At 45.2% G+C, this 22128-nt stretch overlaps 1 protein-coding gene across 1 annotated transcript; it reads right to left on the bottom strand.

The window, feature by feature from the left end:
• Positions 1–8873: 8873 nt before the first annotated feature.
• FTH1 (ferritin heavy chain 1) lies at positions 8874–20239 on the bottom strand. Its single transcript, XM_044269813.1, has 4 exons — positions 20045–20239; positions 14160–14306; positions 11390–11515; positions 8874–9309 (listed from the first exon to the last, which is right to left on the bottom strand). Exons 1-4 carry the CDS (start codon positions 20144–20146, stop codon positions 9151–9153), a joined length of 534 nt encoding a protein of 177 aa, XP_044125748.1. The 5' UTR covers positions 20147–20239; the 3' UTR covers positions 8874–9150.
• Positions 20240–22128: the final 1889 nt, after the last annotated feature.

The following is a 22128-nucleotide window of genomic DNA, read 5'->3' as shown; positions in this document are numbered from 1 at the left end:
ATTTATCTCATAGAATGTGGCTGTGGGCTCCAATATGTTGGTCGCACGACACAGGCACTACATTGTCGTGTGAACTAACATAGATATAATATCCAGAGGCAATATCAAAAACATAGTCTTTCGAGGCATTGCGCATCTATGCCTGAAAAGGAAAAACACTCGTGGAAAATTACACCCATAGACCACATACCCGAAAATCCGTTCAATAGATTCAGCAGCCTCCAAAAACGAGAGGTTTACTGGATCTATCAACTAGACACTCTTGCGCCGCACGGACTGAATGAGATAACGAAGACCATCTTTTAACACATCTTATAACCCCTTTTACCTTCTCCATATTATATTAGAACCATTGGCATTTGATTCATAACTTTGTTGCCAATTTCCATTATATTTTATATGTTTTATTATTATTTATCTTTTTCTCATTATTATTATGATCACTAATTTGATCATTACTTATGAAGACTTGTTTCCATTAGACAACAAATTCAGGCGTTTTATAGTCTTAATAGTTTCTCCATTGCCACACCCACGTGTTTCTGATGTATTTATGTTTACATTTATTTATCTAATTAATTTATCTATTACTGTTCCATCCACCTCGCCATATCCACATATTTCCTATGTATCTTTTTATTTATTTATTTATCTATCTACTGAAAATACCCTACCCAGTGTGTACACATCGTACCTATACCAACCTATTTTCTCCAATGTGATCTTATGGTACCGCATCCCCCTCTCTATTAAGTGACCCTCGTTCTATACAGTGGATATAAAAAGTCTACACACCCCTGTTAAAATGTCAGGTTTCTGTGCTGAAAAAAAATTACAAAGATAAATGATTTCAGGACTTTTTCCACCTTTAATGCGACCTATAAGCTGTACCACTCAATTGAAAAACAAACTGAAATCTTTTAGGTGGAGGGAAGAAAAAAAAACAATAATAAATAAAATAAAGTAGTTGCATAAGTGTGCACACCCTCTTATAACTGGGGATGTAGCTGTGTTCAGAATTAAGCAATCACATTCAAAATCCTGTTAAATAGGAGTCAGCATACACCGGCCATCATGTAAAGTGCCTCTGATTAACCCCAAATAAAGTTCAGCTGCTCTAGTTGGTCTTTCCAAAAAATTTCTTGGTCCCATCCCACAAAAGCCACGGTCCACAGAGAGCTTCCAAAGCATCAGAGGGATCTCATTGTTAAAAGGTATCAGTTAGGAGAAGGGTACAGATGAATTTCCAAGGCATTAGATATACCATAGAAACCAGTGAAGACCTTCATCATCAAGTGGAGAAAATATGGCACAACAGTGACATTACCAAGAACTGGACGTCCCTTCAAAATTGATGAAAAGACGAGAAGAAAACTGGTCTGGGAGGCGACCAAGAGGCCTACAGCAACATTAAAGGAGCTGCAGGAATATCTGGCAAGTACTGGCTGTGTGGTACATGTGACAACAATCTATTCTTCATATGTCTGGGCTATGGGGCACAGTGGTAAGACGAAAGCCTTTTCTTACCAAGAAAAGCATCCAAGCCAGGCTACATTTAGCAAAAACACATCTGAAGTCTCCCAAAAGCATGTGGGAAAAGGTGTTACAGTCTGATGAAACCAAGGTTGAACTTTTTGGCCATAATTCCAAAAGATATGTTTGGTGCAAAAACAACACTGCACATCACCAAAGAACACCATCCCCACAGTGAAGCATGGTGGTGGCAGAATCATGCAAGAAGCTGTTTTTCTTCAGCTGGAACTGGGGCCTTAGTTAAGCCAGGGGGAATTATGAACAGTTCCAAATACCAGTCAATATTGGCACAAAACCTTCCGGCTTCTGCTACAAAGTTGAACATGAAGAGGAACTTCATCTTTCAGCATGACAACAACCCAAAGCATACATCCAAATCAACCAAGGAATGGCTTCACCAGAAGAAGATTAAAGTTTTGGAATGGCCCAGCCAGAGCCCAGACCTGAATCCGATTGACAATCTGTGGGGTGATCTGAAGAGGGCTGTGCCCAGGAGATGCCCTCGCAATCTGACAGATTTGGAGTGTTTTTGCCAAGAAGACAAATGTGCCATGCTGATAGACTCATACCCAAAAAGACTGAGTGCTGTAATAAAATCAAAAGGTGCTTCAACAAAGTATTAGTTTAAGGGTGTGCACACTTATGCAACCATATTATTTTATTTGTATATTTTTTCTTCCCTCTACCTAAAAGATTTCAGTTTATTTTTTTCAATTGAGTTGCACAGTTTATAGGTCACATTGAAGGTGGAAAAAGTTCTGAAATGATTTATCTTTGTCTAATTTTTTTTACATCACAGAAACCTGACATTTTAACAGAGGTGTGTAGACTTTTTATATCCACTGTATAGACCACATGTATTATATTGCAATGTATTTTATATTTATACTTATATACATTTTTATGTGCATTGTGCCACCCATACCAATGGCAATATGTGTACTCGCATTTTCCTCCCCCCACCCCACCGTCCTACTATCCATATGAGCAGCGTATATGCCCTGCATAACCTCATTCACTGGGCTACACGCAATTATCCCAGAAATACTGAACTGACACACTGTACCGTCATGTATTCTCATCACCAGACAGCCCCCCACTCATAGGAGCAGACTGCAGTCCCACATGTCTCCGGCTACAATACAAACAGTTGCCTGTTAAATACATTGTACTGTCAGACAACTGCGGTACCTTCGTCCGCTCTGCGCACTCATTCCTCCAGCTCACCGCTGCATTTCTCATATTGCAAGTGCACAGCGCGATCGCTCCTGCGAGCCAAGAACCAGCTGATGGTTTAACATACACTCCGTGTCCCTATGCATAACCTCCCCTTTCAGTCCACCATAGCATCTTCTGTCACTAACATACAGCGCGATCGTACCTGTCACATAGCTGCGATCGCCCTTGTGATACTGTTACACAGCTGGCTGCGCAACCGTACCGCCCACAGAAAATACAGATAAAAACTATTATGACTTCCTTTCTTCCTGTAACTGTTTATTAACATTCAATACACCCTCCCCCTGCACTACCTATATATAGGCTGATATGCAAAATTATGCAGACACACACCCGTCCCCTCCCCCTCCCCTCTCTCACACCCCCCCGGGCTGCGCGCTAAAAAGGGGGTTTTAAACTGTTGCATGATGATGACCTCTGTTTACTGTCCTGATGAAGGGGGCGCTCCGCCCTTGAAACGCATCGACTTAAAATAAAATTTATTGTCTACTTTTCCAATACTAAGGGCTCTTTCACACCTGCGTTATGGTCTTCCGGTATAGAGTTCCGTCGCCGGGGCTCTATGCGGGAAGAATTCTGATCAGGATTATCCTAATGCATTCTGAATGGAGTGAAATCCATTAAGGATGCATCAGGATGTCTTCAGTTCCGGAACGGAACGTTTTTTGGCCAGAGAAAATACCGCAGCATGCTGCGCTTTTTGCTCCGGCCCAAAAAACTGAAGACTTGCCGCAAGACCGGATCCGGAATGAATGCCCATTGAAAGGCATTGATCCGGATCCGGCCTTAAGCTAAACGTCGTTTCGACGCATTGCCGGATCCGACGTTTAGCTTTTTTAGAGTGGTTACCATGGCTGCCGGGACGCTAAAGTCCTGGCAGCCATGGTAAAGTGTAGCGGGGAGCAGGGGAGCAGCATACTTACCGTCCGTGCGGCTCCCGGGGCGCTCCAGAGTGACGTCAGGGCGCCCCAGGCGCATGGATGACGTGATCGCATGGCACGTCATCCAGGCGCATAGGGCGCTCTGACGTCATTCTGGAGCGCCCCGGGAGCCACACGGATGGTAAGTATACCGCTCCCCCGCTCCTCACTACTACTATGGCAACCAGGACTTTAATAGCGTCCTGGCTGCCATAGTAACACTGAAAGCATTTTGAAGACGGATCCGTCTTCAAATGCTTTCAGTACACTTGTGTTTTTCCGGATCCGGCGTGTAATTCCGGCAAGTGGAGTACACGCCGGATCCGGACAACGCAAGTGTGAAAGAGGCCTTACCTGGCATCTGACTCCTGCTGACAGCGCCGGCAAAAAGGTTCCCTCTTCTCCTATACAGACTGTCATGAGAAATGATTTACTAATCAACAAACTAAATTGTGATGTACGTAAACGATGCAAAAAGCGCACCAGGACATACAGAATCTAACAAAAGTGAGTGCACCCCTCACATTTTTGTGAATATTTTATTATATCTTTTCATGGGACAACACTGAAGATCTGACACTTTGACACAATGGAAAGTAGTCAGTGTACGGCTTGTATAACGGTGTAAATTTGGTGTGTCCTCAACATAACTCCACACACACAGCCATTAATGTCTAAACCGCTGGCAACAAAAGTGAGTACACCCCTAAGTGAAAATGGCCAAATTGTGCCTAAAGTGTCAATAGTTTGTGTGGCCACCATTATTTTACAGCACTGCCTTAACTCTCTTGGGCATGGAGTTCACTAGTGCTTCTCAGGTTGCCAATGGAATCCTCCTCCACTTCTCGATGACGATATCACAGAGCTGGTGGAGGTTAGAGACCTTGTGCTCCTCCACCTTCTGTTTGGGGATGCCCCACAGATGCTCACTAGGGTTTAGGTCTGGAGACATGCTTGGCCAGTCAGCACTCATGCAGCCCCAGACCATGACACCACCATGCTTGACTGTAGGCAAGACACACTTGTCTTTGTACTCCTCACCTGGTTGCAGCATGGCAGCTCTATTGTTCTCGTCATAGGCCTAGATCAACAGGAGCAATGTATTGATAAGTGTAATGAGAGAAACCCTGACCAGTCAAACTAGGATAACTTTGGGGAGGTGCGATACTTTAATTGAGCCATCACCCCTCACATATTCCTTTTCAGTGTTAAATCACAGAAATAAGATAATAATGCACTTAGTAAAGTAGATGCAAGCACTATATGGACCAAGTCCTCACTCCGATATGATAAAATCTGAGACACTTAGCCAATATATTTTGATCAAAACACATCTGTGCCCGCCTACCAACTGCAGGATGTTTTCTGTTTATGTAGTATATGCTTGAGGTAGTGGCACCTTCAAGTGTGAATGTGCACCTATTTTATCTTGGGACTAGCATTCCTTTGCCCTTCCCATCTCATAGACCCCCTTGATTAGGTGGTACATATGGCTGTGCTTGCTCCTCCTCCCATCAGCTGCTTGATGCACATGGAGGTGACTAGGAGCAGCACACCATATGTGCAGGGTCTGCGCTCCTAAACATAGAAGCCCAACAGCTTAGGTAGGTTCCGCCTGACCTGAGACCACCTTGGTGCTTGGTAGGTGGGCACAGATGTGTTTGAATCCAAATATATTGGCTAAGTGTCTCAGATTTTATCACGTCAGAGTGAGGACTTTGTCCATATATGGTGCTTGCATCTACTTTACTAAGTGCATTATTATGTTATTTCTGTAATTTAATTTTTTTCATGAATGTGGCCAGGGACATCCACACATTTATCTATCATATCGTGCAGGATGTTTTTTCTGTGATTTTTCTGGTTTTGAGTGTTAGAGATTGTCTGGGCTACAGATATTGATTACTTATACTAAGGTGAGGTCATCAATATCAGATTGGTGGGGGTCAGATCAATATCTGTAGCCCAGACAATCCATTTTAATTGAAACTGTCTGCCTTGCCAAAAATCCAGACAGAGAGGTAGTCCCAGGCAGGGACAGTGCATTCTGATAGTCTTCAGACCTTTTCACATTTTTCCCTTTTTGTTATGTTGTAGCCTTGTGCTAAAATAGAGAGAGAAAAAAAGTTTCCCCCTCCATTAATCTGCACTCAATACCACATAACGAGAAAGTGAAAACTGAATTAGAAATGTTTGCAAAATTTATTAAAAATGAAAAACGTACATTTTGTCTGGACATACAGACTCTTTGCTAACACACTTGAAGTTTAGCTATAAGGGCCTCCTATTTTTCTTGATCATGTTTGAGATGTTTCTACACCTTCATTGGAATCCTTGCCTATATATAAGGTCTCACAGCTGACAAAAAACAACTGCCTGTAGAGCTCAGAGACAGGATTGTGTGGAGCCTCAGATCTGAACAAAACATTTTTCCTGCCATGAAAGTTCCCAGGAGCACAGTGGCCTCCATAATTCTTAAACAAAAGATCTTTGGAACAGGATTCTTCCTAAAGCTGGCCTCCCCATCAAAACAAGTAATCGGGGGAGCAGGGCCTTGGTAAGACGGGTGACTAAGAACCCAATGGTCACTCTGGCTGAGCTCCAAAGATCCTGCGAGCAGATAGGAGAAACGTTTAGAAGGTCGATCACTGCAGCACTACACCAATGTGGGCTTTATAGCAGAAAGAAGCTGCTCCTCAGTAAAAGACAGATGAAAGTGTCATGTCGAGGAAAACAGGCACTGCTCATACCCTGCCTAATACTATCCATTCAGTGAAGCATGGTGGCGGCATCATGCTCCAGCGTCTGGGACAAGGAGACTGGTCAGGGTGGGGCAAATATATTTTAATGAAAAGCTGATCATAATGCTCTGGACCTCACTGTGCAGAAGGATCACCTTCCAAGACAATGAATCTAAGCACACAGCTAAGACAACACACGAGTGGCTTAGGGACAAATCTGTGACTGTCCTTGAATGGCCCAGCCAGAGCCCTGACTTGAATCCAATTAAACATTTCTGGAGAGACCTGAAAATGGCTGTCCACCAACAGTCCCCATCCAACCTGATAGAGCTCGAGAGGATCTGCAGAGAAGAATGGCAGAAAATCCCCAAATCCAGATGTGCAAACCTTGTGGCGTCATACCCAAAAAGACTGGAGGCTGTAATCACTGCCAAAGATGCTTCTACCAAGTGCTAAGGGCCTAAAATGTCGTTGCATATTTACTCTCTCATTATGGGGGGTATTAAGTGCAGAAGAAATTGTTTTTAACTTTTATTTTAGCACAAGGCTGCAACATAAGGTGTGGAAAAAGTAAAAGGGTCTGAAGACTTTCCAAATGCACTTTATATGGAGTGAGGAAAAAAAAAAAGAATAGAAACCACCACATTTTTATTAAAGGGAACAACCCATCCCATTGACTTCAATGGGACTGCTTTTTGTAATTACACCTGCTCACCGTTACAATGCCAACGGCAAGCAGATAAGCAATGGAGAAGGCTGAGTGGGCACACCTCTTCCACCAGCTGAGGATAGGTCATCAATAAAAATAACTGACAACCCTTTAAGAAAAGTGTACATACCATAGTAAAGTATAGGTTGTTAGCACATGATACAACATGTTTTATTGAAAGTATCACTTTAAATGTACTAGGAATTTTTTTTTTTAAATCAGACAAGAACTGGAACAAGATTACATCAGAACACTTGCCATAAATTGTCATTGAAGATCAGCCTTGGAATAGTCTACATTTTTAGATTGATACACAACTCAAGGGCTTATTCATACAAGGTCATCTTCCTTCCCTCAGCATCTCAATGCTCTTTTCTGTTTGCACACAGACTATTGTATGCATTCTGGAAGAAATAAAAATCTTGCAGAACATCCAAAGCATCACCCAGGGAATCACTTTCACACGGTGGCGCTATTGGGATGGTTCTTTCCTTGGGTTGAGACTAAAATTGAGTGGTAAAGATGGCATCCTCCCGTCTGGAGTCCATAATCTAGTCTGATCTCTACTGAGCATGCTAAAATGGAGCTGGAATAGGAGACGGTCAGTGTTTGTGCATTGCGGCCTGTTCGTGTGCAGGAGGCCTACAGGGAACCTGTCAAGTTTATGCTGACCTCAGTGAGGCTAGCATAAAATAGTGACAAATGCTGATCTCAGCGGTCTGTCACTCATGAGCTAAAAGTGGTTGCCAAGAAACAGCATCATAGTCATTGCAGCGCAGACATCGAAAAGAGTCAAATCTACCCGAGAAGAGTCCTGGTTATTCCTAATCTCCTTCTGCTGATTGGCAGTTCTCTCCTAGAGAGAAAGGGAGAAAACTAGGTAGAAGCCTGTCCATCAGCAGGAGAGCAGGAATTTATGAATAACCAGGACTCTTCTCAGGTGGCCAGGACTCTTTCCCAGGCCCAGTAGGTGTCAAATTTCTATATTGCACACCCCACATTTTATTACAAGATGAGTGACTGAGCCACAGATGCGCACAAGGATTGTCCCCATTGTCATTCCGTGGGGATAAGCTGGCATTTCTGTGCAAAATATGTAGCACACTACAGTGGACTCTCAGCATGTACACCTGCTTAGCCGCTTTTCAGAACTCCCAAAAAAGTATAGCATGATGGGAGTTGTAGTTTCACATCTGGAGGGCTGAAGGTTGCTGACCCCCTGTACGATGATGTGCCATTCCTTCATTTCATCTAGATACATTTTGAATGAATTGCTAGCAGTTTGCAATAAAGATCCAGCAGGATATTACCAGTTGGGGCGTGTCCCTCCACAGTCTGCCACTATCAGATTGCAGGGACACATCCAACTGGTAACACCCACCTGTACCTTCATTGCAGCTTGCTAGTAACCAATTCATAACTTTAGCAGGAATAAAAGGAATGGCACATAAAGTTGCAAGATTGAGTATTTCAGAACTGCTATTACATGAGGAACAGATGCAGTTACTAAATAGACATGTCAGCCATAAAAGTGTTACTACTATAAAAAAAAATTGAAACTTCACTAGTAAAGACTTCATATGTAAAATACCCTGCACCCTTCCCCTGTCAGTCACATTATAGGAGATTGTATATTCTCTATTGACTTGTGTAAACCATAAAGCAATGCAGGCTGTGAAATAACGCGCACTGGTAATACAGTAGTAACAGAAGAGATACTTCAATCGGATGTACTAGTTGAAGAGCTTTATTGGTTGCAAAATATGGCAAGAAACAAATAAAAATTTACAAACGAGCATTAAGGCTAGGGATACATGGCAGTCCACATAATGGATTTGATTGTTTCACAATGCGCTACACCAAGAGACAGTCTCATCAGTAGGCCGCATTGTGACACCATTGAAATATATTACAAGTAGTGTCACGCAACAAATGTTGCCGTGTGTCCTGTCGCCATGTATCCCTAGCCTAAAGGGAAGCGTAGATCAAGCAGGACATGGGTGGGATACTAGTCATGGGATTCCCCCATTGTGTGTTTGTCAAAGAGGTATTCAGCCATGCCATTCTGTGGGGCTCCCATTCGCCGAAGGTTGGTCACGAAGTCACCCAATTCCTTCATGGACTTCACCTGCTCATCAAGGTAGTGTGTTTCCAGGAAGTCACAGAGCTGTGAACAGCAACAGTATTGTTAAAGTGCAGCTCAATGAGATTTACTTTACCAAAACCACAATTCCCCCCCCCCCTTTTATTGTAAATACATTAAGAGGGTTTTCTGAGATCTATTGTCTGGTCATCAGCATCTGATCGTTGGGGGTCTGACCCCAATACACTGTTTAAGGCAGATGTTCCTTGAGTGCCACATCCATGCTTGCCAAGCACAGCGCCGAACATGGTATTGTGGCAGTGCCTGGCACCGTGCTCGGCCCCATTCACCTTTATGGGGCAGGGCTGCGCCTAGGAAGAGCTGTGAGAAGGCTGTGCAGCAGTGCCTTTTCAAACAGCTGATCAGTGGGGTCCCAAGTGTCGGACCCCCACGAATCAGATACTGATGACCTATCCAGAGTACAAGTCAGTATTAAAATCTCACTAAACTCCTTAAACCAAACCCATGCATTTTCAACACCGCAAGACTTGTCCTTATCCATGAAATGCCATTACTGTGTTTATCCTTTTCTACAATGTTTTTAATGTATTTTCAATTGAGGATAGATTTTTTTTTTTTTTTTTTTTTTTTAAGTGCTGAGAATTTTTTTTTTTATACACTGGAATACCATGTCAGTGTGTTTCCACTTCAGGAATTTTCCATGCACCCAGGTCTAGATGTTAAAAGTTAAATCACAATAACTGTGAGCGAGTCAATTTTTTTTTGTTATTATCTGGGCCAAAATGGTGGAGACTAAACATAGGGGCTCATGCACACGACCAGGGTTCTGAAGTCTGCAAAAGACGGATACTGGCCGTGTGTGTTCTGCATGTTGCAGAACGGAAGGCCCACAATAGAACAAGCCTATTCTTGCTCCTAGAGGCTCATTTGCATATCATAAAACTTCATTTTTCACATATGAACAGACCCTATCTGGGGATGGGTAACCTAAATCAAATACTCGCCACCCTAGGCCAAGTACCTAAACTTGCCCCAGATTTATCAGAATAAAGCCTCATTCACATGTCCATGATTGTGAGGTGAAAACTGGATTGGAGCCTCTGCAGATATAAGGGAAATATCTGCACCTGTTGTGTTTAAAGGGATTCTGTCATGACATTTGAAGCCTATAACCTAAACATATGGCCAGGTCCCTACTAATAACCTGAATCCATAACTGTCCTTATTAAAAATGTGCCTGTGGCTCTATTAGCACATAAAACAGGTTTTTATAACCAGTCATTCACCTACTTAAGATGCCCAAGGGGCCATTGCTTCATACAGGGGGCCCGGCTGCAGCCATCTCCGCCTGGTGCCCAGCACCACCTTCCCACTAGAAATCACCGCCCTCCCTTGCTATAGAGCCGCCTCCCTTACCTCAGCACCGCTTCTAAAATTGTCCGCTCCCTCAGCCAGATCCCATGCATGCGCACTAGGTATAACCTGATGCGCCCATGCAGACTCCTGGCATCGGCCTCGTTGAGTGAAGTGCGCATGCGCCGTCCAGCACACTCCGCTCAAACCTGCCTTGACCGCCCTATTGCAGCCATCCTCACGGGATCTGGCTGAGAAAGCGGACGATTTCGGAGGCGGTGCTGAGGTGAGGGAGGTGGCTCTATAGAAAGGGAGGGCGGTGATTTCTAGTGGGAAGGCGGCGCTGGGCACCAGACAGATGGCTGCAGCCGGGCACCCTGTATGAAGCAAAGTCCCCTTGGGCATCTTAGGTAGGTGAATGACTGGTTATAAAAACCTGTTTTATGTGCTAATAGAGCCACAGGCACATTTAATAAGGACAGTTTTGGATTCAGGTTATTAGTAGGGACCTGGCCACATCTTTAGGTTATAGGCCTCAAATGTCATAACAGAATCCCTTTAAAGCTGCACCTAACTGAACACTGAAGTGTGAACGAGGCATAAAGAGGACACCTAAGAATTTACTTTGATTTAGTCATTTTTAGATACATTACTAAAAGTGCTGTGAGCCACTCCAACCTTAAATCTCTAGCCCCAGTGCATGTAGATGTAATCTATGTGCAGCCCCCACAAACCCTACGTATTGCCTATATCAGACGGTTTAGGAATTCCTGTCTCAGCAGTCACTTACATGTGGATCATTCCGATCTGTAGACAATTTGTGCAGATCCAAAAGGGACTGGTTAACGTTCTTCTCCAGCTGCAAGGCGCACTCTAGGGCTTCCAGCCCGCTACCCCACTCATCACGCTCCGGCTTCTGCAATCACAAGTGTCCAAGACAACATTAGTATCATATGAGGAGCCCGACTTTTCCAGAGATACCGCCAACCCATCAACAGTCGCCCAATTTATTTTATCTGCTCTGCAAATCACTAGATGTATGAACCATTTAACAAACAGCTATTTTTATGTTCCTAATATCAAACAGTGATGACACTGCATTGGCCACAGCTACATAAACCATTTTTACTAGGACTGTCCAAAGCTTCTAGTCTGCCACATGCAGAAGAGTAAAGTTGGAGAAAATGGTAGATATCTGCCAATCAAGGTTTGAAAAATTAGGACCAATGTATGTGATAAACCATGCACTAAATGTTACTGCACTGCAGTCTAATGCAGTGGTGCGCTTTTAACCTATTCCACAAAACAGGGTAGGTGTGCACAATTATTATACAGATTGCACTGAATTTGGTTGGACTACGTAGCATAGTTGTGCCAATTCCTTTACTCTAAGGCTGACTGCACACAGAGGGTGAACGCCCATAAGATCTGCAAGAATTTCCGTGTGGATCCAAGTGCATTTCCGCAATTTCCAACTGTTTTTTGGTACAGATTAGATGTGACAGCATGAATGCTGCATCATGTGCAGGTGGTGCCTACATATTGCAGGCATTGTCTCCATTAACCCACAGATATGCTTTGATGCTATGGCAGATCCTGTAGCGTCATGTGTGGACACACCCTGTTACACAAGGAATTTAAGATGGGGATTAAAAGTCTTGTACTGACAAATCATGATGCATGAACGCCGACTGCCCTTAGGGCAAACGTCTTACCACTCAAACCTTATGGGAACTGAAACACGGATGTTTGAAGAGAACCCATCACCATTCTAGAGTCTCATAACTGTATGTTGTGCAATTCCTCTATTATTCCTACAGACATTCATGAATAAAAGGTACCACTGGGTGTTACCAGTCAGGGGTGCCCCTGCACAGACTAACACTTGCAGCATTGACTGGAGTGTCAAACTGCAGGGACAGCAACTGTACCTTTATTCATAAACCAGTAGTCAAGATCGAGGAATGGCACAAAATAGAAGACTAACGTTACCAGAATTGGCATTCCATACACAGGACAATTATTGAACTAGACATGTCAGGAGTGGCGACAGGTCCTCTTTAAATACCTAAAGTTCTAATACCGCGATTGCATGTGCCATGGGGCAATGCCTTCCTGTGCAGTGTCCGGGGTTCTGTACACAAAATTCTTCCCAACCGCTCCCCTCTGAGCGATGGCTCTAGCGGTCTTTTGGGTGAACACTTCCATTTGTCGGCTTATACTTACAATTCCAGGTTGGTACTGCAGAGGAGAAATGCAAGAGAAGGCAGTGCTTTCCAGCGCCGCTTTGTTTACCTGCTCGCTGCAACAACTATGGTGGTGAGCAGGTGTAATGGCGTTCCCATTCACTTCTATGGGACGGCTCTGTCTGTTCAAGTGAATACTACAGAACTGTCTCAGAAGTGAATGAGGATGCCATACTGGTAATAACACCTGCTCACCACTGCAGTGACCAGGTACACAGAGCAGAAACAGCTAATCAGTGGGGGTTACGGGAGTCAGACCCCTGCCGATCTGTTATTGATGACCCATCCTGAGGATAGGTCATCAATGGTAAAAAACTAAACAACCTCTCCTCGAGGCACGAGAACCCACTAAGCTGTGTTTAAAGGGAACCTGTCACCGGGATTGTGTATAGAGCTGAGGACATGGGTTGCTAGATGGCCACTAGCACATCCGCAATACCCAGTCCCCATAGCTCCGTGTGCTTTTATTGTGTAAGAAAAACATTTTTATACATATGCAAATTACCCTGAGACGAGTCCAGCGTGAAGGAGCCCAGCACCGCATCATCACAAACTCCTTGCTCCCCGACATCAGAAAGCTAGAGCGCTGTAATCTCACAATACACAAGATAGCGCATGGGCAGTTCCTTCCCCGAGGTTGCCAGCACAGGGAAGGAACACTGAAGACATTGCACATGCTCTAGCTCACGCAACGCGAGATTACAGCGCTCTAGCTTTCTGACGTCAGGGAGCAAGGAGATTCTGAGGATGCAGGGCGGTGCTGGGCTCATCTCAGGTTAATTTGCATGTGTATCAAATCAGTTTTTTAAACAATAAAAGCACACAGAGCTATGGGGACTGGGTATTGCAGATGTGCTAGCGTCCATCTAGCAACCCATGTCCTCAGCTCTATACACAAAATCCTGGTGACAGGTTCTCTTTAAGCAGCTTTACCCCTCATCTACCTATTCTCTTAAACTGCTGACAGACTCCCTTCAACCTAGTTACCTTTGGACTGGTTTTTGTAAAAACTCGCCTTCCCCATGAATCAACATTCTGAAGCAGTTTCTTAGAAGTCTACACAGGATCGCCCCCTGCTATACCTACCAGGACGTGCATGTATAAGACGACAAATCAAAGTTACCAATGGGGGGGGGGTAAGGGGGCACAAGGTGGAAACCAATCCTTTGATCATTCGCACCCCCCCTGCCTTTCACGCCACCCACCATCTACTTGCCAACAAGCCATCGAGTCTGATGCTGAAGGTCAGGTTTATTTGGTTAGGTTTAATCATTAGAGGATATGCTTGGCCTTGACAAGTCAAAGTCTGCTTACCCTCACGTCCTGCAAGAAAATCCTTCCTCCACGCTGATTCTGCAGCTTCATAAGCTTCTCGGCGTGCTCGCGCTCTTCATGGGATTGGTGCAGAAAGTATTTTGCGAAGTTCCTCAGTGCCACGTCATCACGATCAAAGTAGTAAGACTACAAGAGGAGAAAACACAACATGAACATCTGAAGAAACATTTACAAGTTGTCACGTGGCCTTCCATCACCAGAGAAGCATGCTCAGTCAGGGAGGGACCAGGAAGTGTATCCAGGGCTTCCTGGTGCATGTACAGGATGGTGGAGGATCAGAAAAACTGGGTGACAGCTGCGATACCAAGCACAGCCACTATACAATGTGCGGCGCTGTGCTTGGTGAGCTGAGAGAAGGCTGCAGATAGGTCATCTGTGCAAAACTCCTGGAAAACCCCTTTAAGTTCATTACTTAAGATGGATTTAGGTCCAACTGTACTGAGAGGCTAAACACAGATCACTGAACTAATCATTTGTACATGTAAAGTCTAATCTCTATCAATATTTCCATACTTAGAGGACCTTTCACTAGTTTACAAACTAAAAACTAACTATATCAGTGGTCCCCCTGCACTTACTAGTATGTCTGGGTGCCGCTCCGTTCGCCCGGTATAGGCTCCGGTGTCTGCAGCTCCCTCTGTTGTACTGGACGGATTTTTTGTATTAGGCGTGTCCCTTGCTGCAGCGCTGGCCAATCGCAGCGCACAGCTCATCCCGTCTGCTACTGGAAGCCCATGATGCTAGGGAGGCTCATCCCCCCACTGAATGTTTTCACCCGTGTACAGGGAGAAGCGGCAGCGCGAGGACCAAGAGTGGTGCAAGGAGCTGGGTACACGGGGGAATGTTTCTGAAATCAGATAACCCCTTTAACTTTCTCTACATGATGAACGCAATTTGCTGAAGTGAGAACCCCTTTAAAGGAATAATAATCTTTATACCTAGACCCGTAGTGACAAAAGGGCATTTCTAGATCTAAAGGAGAGAAGGTTTTCCCATCAACATCAAAGATTCTTTACTGTAAGAGCAGTTGTGACGGTTCATTCATTGCACAGGAGGGGCCTGGACGCCGTTCTTGAATGTAAAGACCCTGCAGTTTACAGGCACTAGATCTGTAGAGATGGGCCCTGATCCAGGGTTTATTCTGATGGCCAAGCTTGGAATTTCTCTACACCAATTTGCGGTCATTGCTGATCTTCCTTCTCTATCAGCACAGTAGGATTATAGGGTGGACTTTATGAGCCAACGATTTAAAAGTTTAGTATCAACACATAGGACGAAGACTTTGCCCATTTTGGAATTTCAGCAATTCTAATGCCTTTACTGCCTTTCACTCCCCCAACCCCCCCCCCCCCCCCCCTTTTGCAGTGAACAATTTTTCATTGACAATTATTAAATTTTACCTACTTATCATTCCCAACTGCTATAGCGTCCTCCACTTCCCAGCACCATATACAGGGCAGACACTGGCCAGCAGAGGGCAGTGAAACCATATCCTTTACCAATGGCGCGCACATGGCACAAAGTCCCCTCCCATCACACACAAGCCTTCTTAGAGGTCACCATGCCTTTGTATCATACGCGCGCAAGACCGACAAAGTTAACTCTTCGCCTTTTAACCCTCTCATTGATGCAGCCATTGTAAAAACTGCACGTCACATTGAGAAACTTCTAAGACTAGGTCTTAAGGTACGCTAAGATGAAGGTTCCTGAAGCATCCCCCATAATACCCGAGAGGCCTTTAAGCTGCACGGTCACACCACACTACCCTGTTATTTGCTCGCCGAACACTTTTGAGCAGCTGTGCAAGATGGATGCAACATTCGGGTGATGGAACCTATAAAGTTAGTACATCTAATGGTATGTATGTGAGGGGAACAGTCTAGCAGGGGCAGCCCGAATTTGGTTTAGGAGGGGACACTAAAACCAGGCTTTCCAGCCGTTGTGAGACTACTATTCAGCACAAGACTGTCCATGCATCCTGCTGGGACTTGTAGTACCAACAGCTGGAGACCTATGGTTTAGGCCACTTTCTCCAAGTTAGTAATTTAAGCAGAATAATGCATCAGCCAAAACCAGGGGTGGATCCTACAGAGAACCTATAATGGAAAGATTAGTCTCTTTTCCAAGTTCTGGACCCGCTACTAGCGCTGGCTTAGGCCCCATTCATACAGCTATAAGGGCTAAATGCCCATATTGCAGGACACAAATGCAAGTCTGCAATAAACAGGGGCACCCACCGAGTGTACCCAGTGGTGCGGATGAACACCGACTTGAATGGGTCCGCGATTTGCAAGACACAGCCAAAGATAAGACATGTCCTATCTTTTGTGGAATGGATGCATGGATTGGAAGCCCACGGAAAAACTACGCTTTCGTGGGCGCTCAGGTCAGTGCCTCTGCACCTCTAGAGATAGGATGTGCCCCATCTTTTGACAGAGCTTGCAGATCGCGGGCCCATTCAAGCGAATGAGTGCACATCACTGCGCACACGGCACAGAGCCCTTGCGTTTGTCTGAATGAGCCCTTACAAATACTGACTGAGAAAGTGGCCTTAGACCATCCTTCAAAGAATTAGAATACAGTCAGTGACGAGGGTAAAGCTGATGAGCACTGACCCATCATACACAAACTGCAGAGGGCCCCAGGCAAAAACCACACAGGGGCCCCTTGCTCTCCAATAGCCGATCATAGAGCAGCCCCATATCGTGGACTACATGACAAGTCACCAACACCCAGTTTCCAGCCACCTGCACCCCATAGATAGGCCGGGCGTACAGTACATCGATCGGCCACACCCTTCACCTTTGCTCTACAGATCTGCTGGGTCTCGATATCAAACTGGCCTCATTACAACCAAGCCCTGGAGCTGGTTCAGCTTAATGAGGACAATTTCATAAGGTGCAGCCCCCAATACAGCAGGAGCCAAAGTGGGGAAACCATGATAAAGGAGCACGAACGCTGTGAGGAAGAAAGATCCAGACATTGGGTTAGGACTGGAGTTTTTTTTGTTATGCACAAGAAATCCAAATGCAGAGCCCCAAAAAGTCATCCACTCTAGTAGTCTCCCCCTTGCATTATAGGGGTGTGGAGTGTCACCTTTGGTCTTCTACACATCAGGGCTCATGCACACAAATGTATATTCTTTCTGTTTATATATTTCCGTTTTGCAAGAAAATAGAACATGTCCCATTATTGTCCACATTATGGACAAGGATAGGACTGTTCTATTACGGGCCAGCTGTTCTGTTCCGCAAAATACGGAATCACATGGAGTCATCTGTATTTTTTGTGGATCTGTTTTTAGGCAGACAGCAAGATACATGTCATGTGAATGAGCCCCAACTATGTATTTTGCAGTCTGCAAAACAGATTGTCCATGTGCCGTCTGTTTTTGGCAGACCCATTGTTTACAATGGATCCATGGTCCGCATTTTAAGACCAAGAATAGTACATGTTCTACCTTTTTGAAAGCCCACAGACCGCAAAACACATATAGTGGTGTGCATGAGGCCTTAGGTTTACTAGGCTGAGACACTATAAAGGGCCCATCTACATGAAGTAGTGAAGCCATAAAACGTGTTAGTGTCCATTAAGGCCACGTTCACACTTCAGTTATACGATCGGTCATTTCCATCCGTGATTTTGAGCCAAAACCAGTAGTGAAGCCTCCATAGAGGTGAGGTATAATGGAAGGTTTCCTCCTGTTCTGCGTTTTCTGAACCACACCTGGTTTTGGCTTAGTCACTGATGGAAGTAACGAACAAATAATGCGTCTTGCACGGATCCGCACCAATAATGCAAATGCTTGTATCCGTTCAGAACGGATCAGTTTGCATTATTCATTAAAAAAAAAAAAAGTCGAAATCAAAACAGATCCATCTTGACTTGCATTGAAAGTCAATGTGGGACGGATCCGTTTTCAATTGCACCATATTGTGTCAATAAAAACAGATCCTTCCTTATTGACTTACATTGTAAGTCAGGACGGATGCGTTTGGCTCTGCATAGTAAGACAGTCACCAAATCGCTGCAAGCTGCGTTTTAGTGACCGTATAAAAAAAACGCAACGGAGACCAAACGCAGCCAAATTGATGCATTCTGAACAGATCCTTATCCATTCAGAATGCATTGGGGCTGAACTGATCCGTTGTGGGCTGCTTGTGAGAGCCCTGAAACGGATCTCACAAGCGGACCCAGAAACGCCAGTGTAAAAGTAGCCTAAGAGCTCATTCACACAATCAGGTTTTGCGGACCGCAAATTGCAGATTCCAAAAATACAGATACCAGCCACGTACCTTCTGCGGATCAGAACGTCCTCCATACAGACAATAGGACAGGTGCTACATTTTTTGCTGGGCTGCGGAACAAGTGCGAATGGCACACGGTGTACTGTCAGCACATTTTGTATTGAAGTGAATGGGTTCGCAAAATTGCAGATCAGATCCGGAAAGAAAAGGACGGTTGTGTGAAGGAGCCCTTAGGGTGCCGACACATTTTACGTACCGGGAGTGGACTGTAAAAAGTGGAAAAGTTCTGTCCTTTATCCCCTCTCTCCCTTTAGGATCCACTCCTGGCCTTATAAACTACATCAGAAAACCTAAAACATGAAAACCCAGCCTTGGGCTCCTAACACATGAACTAAAAAAAATAAAAAATCCCCAAAAATCCCAGTGCATGCGGTATTTTTGGCCTCCACTTATTAGTTTGTAAACAGTGGCTTTGCCCACTAGCGTGTCCTCGCATTTCTCTCCTGTACAGAACATGAGAAAAAGGCAAAAATGGCCAAGGTTTTGGAAAAGCCACCTCCCATCAAGGAAAACAGAAGTAGCAAAAATTGCTTGTGGGACCTTAATTTTCTATGTCCCATAGACCTTGCATTTTACCGCCACTAATCACCAGGCCATTTCTTCCAGTTAGCATGTACCAGTGCTGGATGGGCTTTCGTGGTAATGTGCATGAAGATCCAGCTGCCAGGCCACAATGTGCCCAGGAACTTGTTTGCTACTTACCACAACACAGGACCATGTGCTGCCAACAATCCGTCCACGCACATGGCCGCCAATGACTGGGCACTTTCCTGTGATATAATGCTCCGGAACGAGCGGTCCATCTAGTCCGCCCTCTTGGATCTAGGTTTACAGTCCCTTACTGGTGACTTTCCTACCACTTTAGCTGGATGTTTGAGGCAAGCATCAGGAACTGCAAGACCCCCTCCTCACATCCTGGGGAGACCCTCCACACCTCAGATCACAGCCATGAAGCAGGCATCCTCACGCAGCTCAAATGATACTACAAAGGACGCCTTTAAGATGGTTTCACAATAAAAACAATAGACCTGGCACCGAGATCAGTGCCCAAGACAGTGGCACAGCTAGTTACACAATCCTACCCAGCCCTGGCACAAGTAACTTGATCTACTGCAATCCAACCACATGAGATCCAAGGCCCCTATCAGTGGGTGGATAAAATGGAATAGAATAACCCTTTGCTTCCCAAAACCGAGGCCCCCGCCACGTTAGAGGGGAAACCATCTTCTCAAGTGGGAGTCTCCCATACCTAACCACTTCCAAATAGCAGACCACTGCAAACCCCCACTCCCCCAGAGATGGATCGTTCCATAGCTGAAATCCTAACATAGAAAGCTTGTACCACTGTAGAGAGGAGGGGGGGGGGGGGGGGGGGGGGGAGGGGGGACAACTACAGCATGCTATGACTTACAGCTCCACAACAAATACTTTACGGCAATAGCGCCGTCCGTGCTCTATCACCCCTTATTATTAAAAATATCATCACAACATCTGCCATAAAGAGGTTACAAACAAGAGACCGTGAGGCGTACACAGCTGTGCAGGCTAAATACGCACCATGGACAGGTAGACGTAGGAGGCGTACAGCTCCAGGTTGACCTGGCGGTTGATGGCGGCCTCACAGTCCTGGTGGTAATTCTGACGGACCTGGGAGCTCATGGTTCTGGGTTAATAGGTTCCGTCCAATCACTGTTGAAGCGGGAACCTCCGTTGACTGTCGATATCACACAGCGCTCTATCTGACGCAGCAACGACTCGCTGTCCGTTATATATACAACGTGACGTCACCGACCCCCAAGCGCTGCCAAGGAAACTGCCCCGCCCCTCGTCACGTACTATCAGCCGGTTGCCATTTTTGTTTAGGGCAGCCTTTGCGCCTGTTCTATAAATTCTAGTCATGGAAAAGAAAAAACTTGCAATTTCATTCTGATATAGGTGAATGAGATATCCTGGGTCTGTGCTTAACATTTATTGGTAACATTTTGGCTCATTGGAAGAGTTCAGTTGCCCAAAACAAAAATGGCCACTGGACGACTAGGTCACATGGCCGTGACATTCAAAACAAATATGCTTGTGTAACGTGGGACGGCCATTGCGATGTTGTGTCGTGTTATATATAACCTGCTTATTTAATTACTGAATTCCTGTCAAGCTGCAGCAATGTAAAAGCTGTTATAAAAGACGCAGATAAATAATGAGAGCACGTTAATTACTGACCTATTTATGTAAAACAGATTCTGGAGTTGAATTAAAGGGGCTGTCCATTTTCTGGCACCACTTTAGTCACTGCTGATGCTTGGTCTCTGAGGCAAATATGCTGAGTTTATATCTGTGGCCTGGTACCGGCAGTTATTACAGAGGTCGCAGTGACTGCAGTTGCACCCAAGGTAATAGTATCCAATGGGATCAGTAGTAGCGCCAGGCACAGCCGCTTACATGTCCGGCAGGGTTCACACTGTGTTTAGTCCCTTGCTGGACTTTCCATTGGAGGTATACAGACACCTCCGAACTTTTTGGCGGGGCAAAGAGGGACGTAGGGCTAAAACGATTCATCGATTTAATTGATGTAATCGAGGCAAAAAAATAATTGATGCTGTTTTTCTGCATCAAGGATTCGTTTGACATGTGATTTGGCATGGGGAAATGGGGGCACCTGCGATTTGGCATGTATAACGTTATTGACGGGAGAGGGGTTAATGGGGGCACCTGTGATTTGGCATGTATAACGTTATTGACGGGAGAGGGGTTAATGGGGGCACCTGTGATTTGGCATGTATAAAGTTAATAGGGGCACCTGTGATTAGTGACCTGGAGGGGCTGATCTGGGGGAGTGGGGGACATGGTGGATGGCATGGAGGCACTGGGGAAGGGGGACATCATGGCAATCTGGATGGAGGGGCTGATGTCAGTGCTATCATGAGGGCACTGTGGGACATGGCATGGAGGGGCTGCTGCTGATCTGATGGCACTGGGGGACATGGTGGATGGCCTGGAGGCACTGGGGAAGGGGGACTGGATGGCATGGAGGGGCTGATGGCAGTGCCATCATGGCACTGGGGGACATTTTATGGAGGGGCTGCTGATCTGATGACACTGGGGGAGTGGGTAACATGGTGGATGGCATGGAGGCACTGGGGAAGGGGGACATCATGGCAATCTGGATGGAGGGGCTGATGGCAGTGCCATCATGGGGGCACTGGAGGGACATGGCATGGAGGGCTGCTGATCTGATGGCAATAGGGGACATGGTGGATGGCATAGGAGGCACTGGGGAGGGGGGAAATCAAGGCAATCAGGATGGAGGGGCTGATGGCAGTGCCATCATGGGGGGACATGGCATGGAGGGGCTGCTGATCTGATGACACTGGGGGAGTGGGGGACATGGTGGATGGCATAGAAGGCACTGGGAAAGGGGGACATTTATATAAAGCAATACGTTATTTTAAGAAAGTTTTTCTTATTAGATAACTCGATTAATCGTAAAAAAATAATCAATAAAATACTCGATTACCAAAATAATCGTTAACTGCAGCCCTAGAGGGATGTTTATGATTTATTGTGTGAAAGATTAATTTTTTTATCAGATCGTTTTCTATTGATTTTCTTTGACATTTATACAGAAACAAAGATAACACAGATTC

Source organism: Bufo gargarizans, chromosome 10, assembly GCF_014858855.1.
Source record: "Bufo gargarizans isolate SCDJY-AF-19 chromosome 10, ASM1485885v1, whole genome shotgun sequence".
In the NCBI taxonomy this organism is placed as follows: domain Eukaryota; kingdom Metazoa; phylum Chordata; class Amphibia; order Anura; family Bufonidae; genus Bufo; species Bufo gargarizans.
This window is presented reverse-complemented; position numbering and strand designations above follow the sequence as displayed.